General features: G+C 39.6%; 1 protein-coding gene across 2 annotated transcripts; it reads right to left on the bottom strand.

Annotated features, from left to right (window-relative positions):
• Positions 1 to 272: 272 nt before the first annotated feature.
• LOC311290430 (uncharacterized protein) lies at positions 273 to 11,932 on the bottom strand. 2 transcript variants are annotated; one of them, XM_084408888.1, is made up of 13 exons: positions 11,703 to 11,932; positions 10,676 to 10,750; positions 10,368 to 10,457; positions 9,377 to 9,451; positions 9,071 to 9,160; positions 8,236 to 8,310; positions 6,729 to 6,818; positions 5,771 to 5,876; positions 5,599 to 5,669; positions 4,773 to 5,310; positions 3,154 to 3,300; positions 3,016 to 3,069; positions 273 to 642 (listed from the first exon to the last, which is right to left on the bottom strand). In XM_084408888.1, the coding sequence occupies exons 1-13, from the start codon at positions 11,793 to 11,795 to the stop codon at positions 389 to 391; spliced, it is 1,758 nt and encodes a 585-aa protein (XP_084265014.1). In that variant the 5' UTR covers positions 11,796 to 11,932; the 3' UTR covers positions 273 to 388. The 2 variants fall into 2 exon arrangements, with proteins under 2 accessions (XP_084265014.1, XP_084265015.1); XM_084408889.1 differs by lacking the exon at positions 11,703 to 11,932 and adding an exon at positions 10,853 to 10,946.
• Between the last annotated feature and the right edge of the window lie 644 nt (positions 11,933 to 12,576).

Genomic DNA, 12,576 nt, shown 5'->3' with positions numbered 1-12,576 from the left:
CTCCAGCCAGCAGTGCTTCGTCTTCTAGTTAATTCTATGAGAATATAGTTCCCAGTATGTATACGGTTAGAAGATGGCTGTGTATCATGTGACCTTGTTATTCATACACACTGTGACTATACACATCACAAAATGTAAATAGGAGAATGTTGGCGTTATTGTCACTTATTGGGAGCAGTATGCTAGCTGGAGCCGTTTACCTCCAGTGTTTGTGCTAAGCTAGGCTAGCGGTGGGTGTGTCAGACAGAGTTACGGCATGCACAGAGATGAGAAGGGTGTGTGTGGACTTGTCTAACTCTGGGGGATACGGCGAATAAGCTAAAGTCCCAAAAGGTCGGCGTGTTCCTTTAACACAAACATAGAAACACCACCACAATTGTCAGTGTATTTAAATCTTTTCTTTTTCTGACTGCCTCTTTGCAGCTATTCCTCTATTTCGAACAAAGTCCCTTATATTTTGCACTGTTCTTTGTGCCAACACGGGGTCTTCCACCAGTTTGCAGTGACTGCATTCAGTTTTGGTGGCCAGTTTTCCCCTGCTTATATGACCTTTGAAGTGTCGCATTACTGCAGCGACCTCAGCCTTAGACCACACTTTCTTTGCCACTCTTCTGGATCCATGTTCCTCATCAGCATACTTCCCTGGAAGATAGGCAAACAAAAATGAATAGATCACTAAATGTGTTGTCCAGTTTAAGCCATCAAAACATGAGGTCAGTTAATGCCACAGTTGACAAGAAATTGCAGTTTACTTTTCTTAATTCACTTTGGGTATCAGTTGGTGTCTCACTCGATGTGATTTCACCAACTTTACTAGCCCACATTAGAGTGTGGACAATATGGAGTATTATTAGAATGTCTGCTGTTCATCTATTTATGTGGCCAAACCTTTTGCTATTTGAATTAATTGCAGTAAGTAATACTATAATTAGTAACATGTCTTAAGTAATTTTGGCATTATACTTCAACACACCGTATTTTAAATGAAACAAAGACTATGGGGTTTAAGGTCTGATTCTCAGTTTAAATCTGATTTCATAAGATTAACTAAATAGTGTTGGAACTTGGTCTGAAAGTTTAGTCTTGATATTGAAACTGTACGTAACAATCAGCTTAATACTACTTTTAACCTCTTAATCTTCCAGATTTTGTGGCATGTTGTGACTCAGTCATCAAGACCAATTCATTTTTAGTCTTTTAACCAACTTGCTAAAAAGAGAATTAATAGAACATACTCATGGGCAATCAAGAGAACATGTGAAGAGGAGGAGGTAACTTTACTTTTACCTCAAATTCAGTATACATTTCCTGATAATAAAGTAAGTGTATATGCTCCCTTGCAGACAAGATGTTTTGTACAAATGCAGTACAGTTAAATTTAGGGCTATTCATTTATATCTCTTTCTTTAAGATTACTCTTGCATTTTGATAGTTGAATACATCACAAAGACGTGCATAATAATGTTAAAGGGATACTTCACCGTTTTTTCATATTAAACTATGTTATTCCCTTAACTAAGACGAGTTGATGCATACCTCTCTCGTCTCAGTACGTGCACTTAATCGCTCTGGCGCGCGGCGACACTTATAGCACTTAGCTTAGCCCAGTTCATTCATTAGGGACCAAACAGAAATGAAGCTAGAAGCGACCAAACACCTCCACGTTTTCCCTATTTAAATACAGTTACACGAGTAGTTACATGACCAAGTATGGTGACAAAATAAAACATGGCACTTTTCTAAGCAGGTAAAAAGGATAACTATAATGTATGGCGGAATAGCACTTGGGACTCAAGAGCACTTCGACTTGGCGCAGTAAAAAGTCACGCTTGAAAAATCCTCTCCCTCTCACTTCTGTCATTAGAACCAACGTGACTTTTTACCAGAGGCGGACAGAGTACACAGCTTCATTACTTGAGTAAAAGTGCAGATACCCCTTGCTAAATTTTACTCAAGTACAAGTAAAAGTACTACAGTCAGATGTCTACTTAAGTAAAAGTACTGAAGTACTTGTTTTTAAAAGTACTTGAGTATCAAGAGTACAAGAGTACATTTTCTAAATATTGCATTACTACTGCCACAGTGCTTACATTGGTAAACACAGCAAACACTTGAAGCGAAAACTATCATTAACTTGTTCAGAAAATTGAAATAGTCTGGCGAGGTGGGGCCACGGGTTGGCACATTCCCGGGACGGACCTGCTGCGTCTTCATCCATTGTTTCATCCATGGTTTCGTCTCTTATCTAAATCTGACCATGGAGTTGACCTTTGGCGGAAAGCTGAAGGTGATTGCTGATAGGCTGTCCCAATCAGTGGCGCCTGCACAATCCAATCACGTTTGAGAGGGAAACAACAAATTGAGGGTTTCCGAGATTTTTCTTTTTCTTTTTTAGAAGTAACGGGTACTCACGGTTATGGATAGAAATGAAGCAGAGTAAAGAGTACAATATTTGCCTCTCAAATGTACTTGAGTAAAGTCATGAGTACTCCCCAAAAATGATACTCGAGTAAAGTACAGATCCCTCAAAATTGTACTTAAGTACTGTACTCAAGTAAATGTACTCCGTTACTGTCCGGCTCTGCTTTTTACACCTAGTCGAAGTGCTCCCAGTGCTATTCCGCCATACACTATAGTTATCCTTTTTACCCGCTTAGAAAAGCACCACGTTTTATTTTGTGTCACCATACTTGGTCGTGTAACTGTATTTAAATAGGGAAAACGTGGAGGTGTTTGGTCGCTTCTAGCTTCATTTCTGTTTGGTCCCTAATGAATGATCTGGGCTAAGCTAAGTGCTATCAAACTGTCGCCGTGCGCCAGAGCGATTGAGTGCACGCACTGAGATGAGAGAGGTATGCATCAACTCATCTTAGTTAAGGGAATAACAGTTTAATATGAAAAAATGGTGAAGTATCCCTTTAAGGGAGTTGGGCAAAATAAGAATTTCATTGTAGGGTATAAACCACTGTGTTTCTTCTGTGCATAGACAATAAACCTCTTGAATCTGAATCTTACCTTCAGAGGGAGGTACACTCTCACTTACTGTGGACGACACAAATGACACTGATCCTGTTGAAAACAATTTAACAAGTTACTTTTGTCACAGGAAAATATACATTTTATCAGCAGTGACTATGAATTGAGTTAACATACCAAAGTCTCCCATGTCATGGTCTTGCTCTGTGGTTGTAGAGTCAGAAACCATAGGCTCCACAGTTCCAAGCTCTGATGCGGTGAGATCTGTGTTGCTGTCATCAGATTCGCTCCCACTGTCTTCAGCATCACTTAACGCAATCTCATCTGGAAAATGGCATTAGTAAAACTCAGAGGTGTAAAGAGTACTTGAAAACCATACTTGAGTAAAAAGACAGATACCTTGCAGCATAAATTACTCTATTACAAGTTACCAATACGAGTAAAAGTGATTAACAATACTTTAGTATTTTACTTCTACTAAATCTAGGCTCAAAGATGCACTAGTCCTTGACACCTGAGACAGGCAGGTGAAAATAAGAAACAATTGATTTGTAAAATGAGAATTCATGTTTATTTTCTAAAATCTAAATAAAACTGAACACCTCAATAGTCTAATAAATCAGGGTCGACACAACAGCCTCTTAAAGGGATTGTTCACCCAAAAATGAAAATTCTGTCTTCATGTAGTCAACCTCAAGTTGTTCCAAACCTGTATTTCTTTGTTCTGCTGTACACATAGATAGATATTTTATATATTTTTAACCAAGCAGATCTTGCCAGCCATTGACTAGTACAGCAGAACAAAGACAAGTTTGGAACAACCTGAGGGTGAGTAAATTATGACAATTGTCATTTTTGGGTGAACTATCTATTTAAACGTCTACAAACTCTCAAGTCTCAGTTAAGCTCAAGTGCACAAAAAGGCCACACGTAAACCAATATCCTTCAAAAAGGCCTTGTCAATAATGTGGATAAAAAAAAATTATGTTAAGTCAAATTAAATAGTCAAAGTCTACTTGCACTGGATGTGCTGGTTTTGGACTCATCACTGGCTGCAGTCCTGACTTCATCTAAATCAAACGTCTGCGATTTAGCACCTACTAATGCACTCGCATTCATGTAAAGTAGACTTGTTGACAAGTTTGGGTGAGTAAGGGCAAAACGCACAAGATATAGTTCAGTCAATGCCACTTAGATGGAAATATCACTTCTTTATAGCAAAAACAAACTGCTGCAGAAAAAGTTAGGTGCCATGCAAAATGTAATTTGTAATTGCATAACTTTTTGGCTACTTTGTAGTTGTACTGTTACTAATTACATTTACTCAAATAGTTTACAGCTCTGGTAAAACTCTCATAAATAGCTGGACATAAAAATCTGTGGTTGAAATAGCCACATCAAATAAGGAAAAGATAGTACTTGGTTTTGTACTTGCCACTTTTTGCAAAGTAACTATTTTTACTTGAGTAGTTTTGAGCTATTATACCTGCGTTTATGTTTAATGTGGTCCATGAGCACATAAGATAAATGATTACACAATCTGATATTAGGTTAATATTTAAAGTAATTCGACTGCACCTACACAAACATAATTTTGAATTACTGTCCAGCCATACTGTAGACTTAAGTTTATATTTCTGAATAGTAGTCCTCGACTCATACTTGGACATGAAAGGTGTTTTTTTTTTCTTGGAAAGGGATGCTGACTACGCCAAGTCTAGATGATTATAAATTAACATTCAAAGGAAAAAACAAAAACTCAGATAATATCTACAAGGGCTAATTTCTGTACAAACCTTCAATTTCAATCTCATCCAGTGACTTCCCCTGCATGCTGGAAAGGTTTCCTTTCTCCATTGACAAAAGGAGTTTGGAAATCTTAGCCAGTTGTGTTGTGGGAACTGGTAATCTGTAGAAGTCGCGGTGAACACGGATGTCGTGACCCAGGAAACCTGCAACCTGATCAAGTTCATTGTGTTTTAAATTAAGGACTTGTGAGAGTGTGGCAACATGTTTCCTGAGTTGCGTTGACCTAAGGTACTCAGGGTGCTTTGCTCCACACTGGCTTGCATGAACATGCAAACAATCATGTCCTCTGTAGTGGCTCATTGAAGTTGGTCTTGCAAACAGGAAGACATTTATGGCACAAATGCCACATTCAGTTCTTCTACTGGCAAGTAGTGACAAAGCATATTCTGACTCCAAATCAGGTATGTATTCCTTGTCAGACATGTCCTCAGCATCATCAGATGATATTTGGTCCAATTCTGGATGTGGAATTTTGTCCTGATCTGACAGCAGTTCATCCTCAGAAGCCTTAGGAGACTGCTGCGCCTGAATTGGTGAGAAAGCAAATTATTTGACATGGTGATTGAATCTTATGGACCAGTAGTTCTCAATTCCAGTCCTCATGACCCACTGCTCTGCACATTTTGTATGTCCCCCTTATTTAACACACCTGAACCAGATCATCAGCTCGTTAGGAGAGACTCCATGAACTGAACTGAGTGTGTCAGATAAGAGAGACCTACAAAATGTGCAGAGCAGTGGGTCACGAGGACTGGAATTGAGAACCACTGTTATAGACAGTTCAAGTTCAACACTCACTTAGTAGATACTCACCTGTGCTGTGCTGTTAAAGTCATCTCTTTTAATTTGCTTGAGGCAGGATTTATGCCAGACCCCTGAACAAACTGGAACACATTTGAGTAAAATAATGTTAACACTGCAGGTCTATTTAAGTGGTTAGAGCACAACACATATATACTCTATACTAATTCACTAAATATCTAACCTGTGCATCGATAGCCAAGCCACTTGAAGGAAGATACGGGTCCCACACAACGAACACACTTGTCCAAGGAGGATACTGTTGCGCACACAAGGCGGTGTTTTTGACACTGTTGGCGAAAAATTTAATTGTAGTATTTATTTATGCCACATAGTTTGGACAAAGATATTTTATATTTAAGCCACATAGTTTGGACAGAAAGATATTTCATATTTACATGTCGATATCCAATCATTTTAAATCCAATACCAATGTGACATTTAATTTACCTCATACATATGATTACCCTTTTATTGCATTTTGTTATTTATAGCCTATCTTATTTATATGCAGCTTATTTAAAGCATATCCTATATGAAGATATACCTTCTTCATATTTTTAAATTGTAGATGGGGAATATGTAGTTAGCCTCAGTGCCAGGAGCTGACTTCTTGTAGCCCAGTATAACTAATAGGGTGCCTATCCATTACATGTAACCAAACATCTTAGAATTCACATTTAACCAACATACAGATCCAATGCAGGCAGTCCAAGTGTTCTTAAAAACCAAAGTGATGCCTCTGGGGACGGGACCCTCTAAACTGTATGGACCTCCCAAGTCATATTTGGGTGGGGTTCAGTGTTAGATACACATACACTCAGATATTATACTGACTGTCCTTCCATTCCATTGTCCACATAAAGCATGTTCTACTCAGGCGCCTGTCCACATAAAGCATGTTCTACTCAGGCGACTACACACACACACACACACACACACACACACACATACACTCAGATATTATACTGACTGTCCTTCCATTCCATTGTCCACATAAAGCATGTTCTACTCAGGCGACTGTCCACATAAAGCATGTTCTACTCAGGTGACTACACACACACACACACACATATATATTGAAATAGGTTGGCATATTTAACATTTTGCCACAAATAAGTTGTACATCAAATTTAATTTACCTCTCCAACCTTGGTGAGTGGGCCGAGCTCTGGACTAGTCTGATTCGGGTGGCTGACGGCTGTATGGGTGCACTTGCTCTCAGTGGTCAGCTGTAGAAGATCAAACAGAGACAAAGGACAATAAAGAGAAAGTCCAGGGAGCGTGACACTAGAGAGGACATTTGACATCTGAATAAAAAAAGAAACCATTCTAGTGTTGACAGAAAGACACAGGAAAACCTTGCTTTAAAACTCACTAGCCGCGTTTCCACTGTCGGGCCAGGGCCGGGCCAGGGCTTTAAACGGGCCGTGCCGGGCTAATAGCCTCGGGCCAATAGCACCGGGCATGCGTTTCCACTGTCGGGCCAGAAGCTCCACAGCGCTTCACTAAAACACGCCCGTAACACGCCTCTCTGGGACAACGTCACACTAACCCATCATTTCACCAACAAATGGAAGTTTTATCAGAAAACTAATCAGAAATCACTGGAAACAGCGTTGAAAACAAACACGATAAAAGCGGCCGTTTGCTAGCTTTTTTTTTGTTTGTTTGTTTAGCAGCTACTTGAATATTTAAAACCCAAGCATCGATGTTTTACCACAGGTTTACAATAAAAAGTGATACATTGATCATAATGAATTAATTTATGTGAAAATTGCACATTAGTCACTCAGAAATAAATTACCGTTAGGTCTATTTCACAAAAGAAAGAGGACATGCACACTTACTTTTTCAGTCGCGTCTGTTTCTTTATCTGGTAACTTAGTTACAGGACATAATCCATCACATTTAGAAAAAATTATAATTTCTACAAATATATGCCATACGACCTGAGGAGCTTTAGCACTCTCTCGACTCCCATACAGATATTTTCAGTCAGAGAAACAGAGGAAGCTCCCGAAAAAAAAAGTTACTTTATTTTTTGATAGTCCGGTTTAAAGAGACGAGACGTAGGCTACTGACAGATCAAATAAAAACATGACTGTGATAGCCTTTAAGATTGGTCTGATTTCTTCAAGCATTCGCTATGTTTTTTTTTTACTATGTGTATCTTCAAGCGTTTACTATGTTTACTATGGTAACGGCTAGCGTGCATAGTCTTTTGCATCACAAACAGAAGGCATTCAAACATGAACGCGATTTAAATTATTTTTTTTTTAAGTCTTAAATGCTGACAGAATTCATCCGGCGCTGCCGTCTCCCAACGGTAAACTCCTCCTCTGTTGGTAACCACTCCTCTAGCCCGAGCTGGCCCGCTTTGGCCCAAGGTATTCGACGGGCCAGAAATCCTGGCCGTTGGCCCCGAGTAAGCCCCGATCAAGCCCCGGAAGTGACAGTGGAAACGCGACTGGCCCTGGCACGCACTAGCACGGCCCGGCCCTGGCCCGACAGTGGAAACGCGACTGGCCCTGGCACGCACTAGCACGGCCCTGGCCCGACAGTGGAAACGCGGCTACTGACAACTTCTTTGATATTAACAATCAAGTGCAAGACATTAATAAAAATCTATCTTTTGTGAGGACATACCTCTTCAGTATCATCAGTTGTGGAAGGGGGATTTGTGGTACAACACATCTTTGGAGACATTTCATCATCAAGGCCCTGTATAAAGGAAAAAACAAACAAAAAATATTGTAGACCGTGGACTATGAAAACTACACTGATGAACACATTTGTGTTCACCGCGACTTCTACAGATTACCAGTTCCCACAACACAACTGGCTAAGATTTCCAAACTCCTTTTGTCAATGGAGAAAGGAAACCTTTCCAGCATGCAGGGGAAGTCACTGGATGAGATTGAAATTGAAGGTTTGTACAGAAATTAGCCCTTGTAGATATTATCTGAGTTTTTGTTTTTTCCTTTGAATGTTTGAATGCAGCTTATTTAAAGCATATCCTATATGAAGATATACCTTCTTCATATTTTTTAATTGTAGATGGAGAATTTGTGGTTAGCCTCAGTGCCAGGAGCTGACTTCATGTAGCCCAGTATAACTAATAGGGTGCCTATCCATTACATGTAACCAAACAACTTAGCATTCACATTAAACCAACATACAGATCCAAAGCAGGCAGTCTTAAAAACCAAAGTGACGCCTCTGGGGACGGGACCCTCTAAACTGTATGGACCTCCCAAGTCATGTTTGGGTGGGGTTCAGTGTTAGATACACATACACTCAGATATTATACTGACTGAAGCTTGAAAAAGCATGTTTAGACAATGTCCTTCCATTCCATTGTCCACATAAAGCATGTTCTACTCAGGTGACTACACACACACACACACACACATATATATTGAAATAGGTTGGCAGATTTAACATTTTGCCACAAATAAGTTGTACATGAGATTTAATTTACCTCTCCAACCTTGGTGAGTGGGCCGAGCTCTGGACTAGTCTGATTCGGGTGGCTGACGGCTGTATGGGTGCACTTGCTCTCAGTGGTCAGCTGTAGAAGATCAAACAGAGACAAAGGACAATAAAGAGAAAGTCCTGGGAGCGTGACACTAGAGAGGACATTTGACATCTGAATAAAAAAAGAAACCATTCTAGTGTTGACAGAAAGACACAGGAAAACCTTGCTTTAAAACTCACTGACAACTTCTTTGATGTTAACAATCAAGTGCAAGACATTAATAAAAATCTATCTTTTGTGAGGACATACCTCTTCAGTATCATCAGTTGTGGATGGGGGATTTGTGGTACAACACATCTTTGGAGACATTTCATCATCAAGGCCCTGTAAAAAGGAATAAACAACAAAAAAAGATCAATTATAATAAATATCTTGAAGACAAGATGTTCCCTGTGTAGCATTCAGTGAAAAGATATCATGGCTGTATTTCAGTGAGTGTTTTGTGGAAAACATGTAGTCTCTGAAACGGTTCTTTAGTCGCTGAACAGGCCACATGACTACAGTCTGTAGACTATGAAAACTACACTGATGAATACAGCATTTGATTACTTTGTTGTTTATCTATTGTCAGCCAACTCCGTAGAATGATTGCACTTCTAGAATAATTGACTAAGCTTTTACATGGAGTGAGGTGCTAGTCCTTTTATAGTTCTTAGATTTGCTATGATTCTTTTAAATGACATCTTGTCATGAATTTTCGTCAGTGCTGTTGAATGGGTGCCTTTCCATTACATGTAATTAAACAACTTAACATTCACATTAAACCAACATACAGATCCAATGCAGGCAGTCCAAGTGTTCTTAAAAACCAAAGTGATGCCTCTGGGGACGGGACCCTCTAAACTGTATGGACCTCCCAAGTCATGTTTGGGTGGGGTTCAGTGTTAGATACACATACACTCAGATATTATACTGACTGAAGCTTGAAAAAGCATGTTTAGACAATGTCCTTCCATTCCATTGTCCACATAAAGCATGTTCTACTCAGGCGCCTGTCCACATAAAGCATGTTCTACTCAGGTGACTACACACACACACACACACACACATACACTCAGATATTATACTGACTGTCCTTCCATTCCATTGTCCACATAAAGCATGTTCTACTCAGGCGACTGTCCACATAAAGCATGTTCTACTCAGGTGACTACACACACACACACACACATATATATTGAAATAGGTTGGCATATTTAACATTTTGCCACAAATAAGTTGTACATCAAATTTAATTTACCTCTCCAACCTTGGTGAGTGGGCCGAGCTCTGGACTAGTCTGATTCGGGTGGCTGACGGCTGTATGGGTGCACTTGCTCTCAGTGGTCAGCTGTAGAAGATCAAACAGAGACAAAGGACAATAAAGAGAAAGTCCAGGGAGCGTGACACTAGAGAGGACATTTGACATCTGAATAAAAAAAAATAAACCATTCTAGTGTTGACAGAAAGACACAGGAAAACCTTGCTTTAAAACTCACTGACAACTTTTCTGATATTAACAATCAAGTGCAAGATATTAATAAAAATCTATCTTTTGTGAGGACATACCTCTTCAGTATCATCAGTTGTGGAAGGGGGATTTGTGGTACAACACATCTTTGGAGACATTTCATCATCAAGGCCCTGTATAAAAAATATATATATATATATATTGTAGACCGTGGATTATGAAAACTACACTCTGATGAACACAGCATTTGATGACTTCATTGTTTTTGTTCTTACATTCTGTAATGGTCAGTATCATCTATGGTGTGCTGGTTAGGTGGTGCTAACAAAAGCTATAAAAATCATGTTCCACCTGAAAGCTTGATGGAAAATGTACAGTATTTTGGTATGTGAAATGTTCTATGGTTAAAGCATTTCTTATATGAGAACTAACAATTTCACAAAGTTAGTTAAATAAAGTCAAGAAGATAAAAACCCTGTTTTTTTTTTTTTTTTTTTTTTTTTTAAATAACACTCTACACACAGCACATGATACCTGTCAGGTCTGTTGCCCCTCATGTTTTGTATATTGATCATTGTGGTTGGTTACTATGGTACCAATTAATTTATCTTACAGGTTTAGTACACTAACAGAACATCATAAACACATTACATTTATTTAATGGCCTGAAAGTACTCATATTAATGATATCACAGCCTTCCTGTGTCACTGCAACTTCATATTTAAACACAATAATGTTGGGCTACTAAGAAAATATTTAATTCTATAAAACAAACACAATGTCTGTAGTAAAAGTTAAGGCTTTAACTAGCTTCGCCCTGCTCATTAAGCCATGCGGTAGCCACAGCTCAACTTAACCTAGCTAGCTTTCATTTTAAAAACAAAACTACCAAATTTGACCTGCTCGCAATGTTACTTCTGTCCTCATCTCTACCTGCTGTCCTCCACCTCTATAGCCCGAGGCTTAATGAGCAGGACATGTTGATAGCCACTCAAGCTAGCTCAGCTAATATTGTGGTAAATATATAGCATTTTACAGTAATTGTAAGTTACAAGTTACAATTTCTTGCAAATAGGAAACACTTCATGCAAAAATGCAACTATATGTATAAATATAATTATTACCTGTATGTATTTAATCCAGTAAACCCAACGACGTCGAGCTGACACTTCCGAGGTGTGGTCCATTAGGTATTTAATTAGCGACAGCTGGGCCATGTGCTGTGGGCGGAGCTTCCCGTCGACTTCTGTTTGTTACCGCCCACGTGCGCAAACCAGCCAATCACAAGACGGCCCGCCAAAATGCACCGTGTGTATCAGAAATGTGTATGAAACTGCAATATATAACCCAGCTGTGGGGTCGCTGTTCTATACACTGGCATACACTCAAAATCAGGTCAAGTGGTAAATAAGGACTTTCAAAGAAAAAGAGAATTTATGTTGTTCAGACACTAACAAATGCAGTTACACTCTTTGATTTATGAGGACCTTGGCATAGTCCCCGTATTACCCTTAGGTCCGGGGAGCCCAGGTGAAATGTCCGGCGTGTTGTCCGTGTAAACCACATATCCCAACACACACACACACACACACACACACACACACACACACACACTCACACTTGTTTGTAATGGGCCCCTGCAGTGATCCATGGCATCTGATAATTGTGAGCTCACTGAACCATCGCTAACAGATGCAGTGGAACCGCGCCATTAGCTAATACATGCGGGCTGTCAACCCACGCATCAATGGTATGAAAAGTCAAACTGTCATTCTTGCAGTGCTGAGACCATATTCATCTGCCATCCAATCTAATACTTATTAAACGCACATTATCAGAGGATGAAGCTTCGCTGCTTGAGCTGGTCTTTGCTAACCCTGATAGCGTGTGCCAGTGGACAAGAGTGAGGTGGTGAGAAATGGGCACACGCTCCTTCAGTCGACCCTGTTCCACTGAAATGGTGCTCGTGTTGGAGTCAACGCTTGGCTGGGGATGTGA

The sequence above is a fragment of the Rutilus rutilus genome (genome assembly GCF_951802725.1).
Source record: "Rutilus rutilus genome assembly, chromosome: 5".
In the NCBI taxonomy this organism is placed as follows: Eukaryota; Metazoa; Chordata; class Actinopteri; order Cypriniformes; family Leuciscidae; genus Rutilus; species Rutilus rutilus.
The sequence above is the reverse complement of the archived record's forward strand: the minus strand, read 5'-3'. Positions and strand labels throughout refer to the sequence as shown.

Excerpts from the sequence above, each read along its gene's own strand:
- LOC311290430 (XM_084408888.1), bottom strand. The coding sequence starts at position 11,795 with ATGGCCCAGCTGTCGCTAATTAAATACCTAATGGACCACACCTCGGAA. Across the intron at positions 9,161-9,376 it reads CAACTGATGATACTGAAGAG|CTGACCACTGAGAGCAAGTG; the intron begins GTATGTCCTCAC and ends GATCTTCTACAG. Across the intron at positions 6,819-8,235 it reads CAACTGATGATACTGAAGAG|CTGACCACTGAGAGCAAGTG; the intron begins GTATGTCCTCAC and ends GATCTTCTACAG.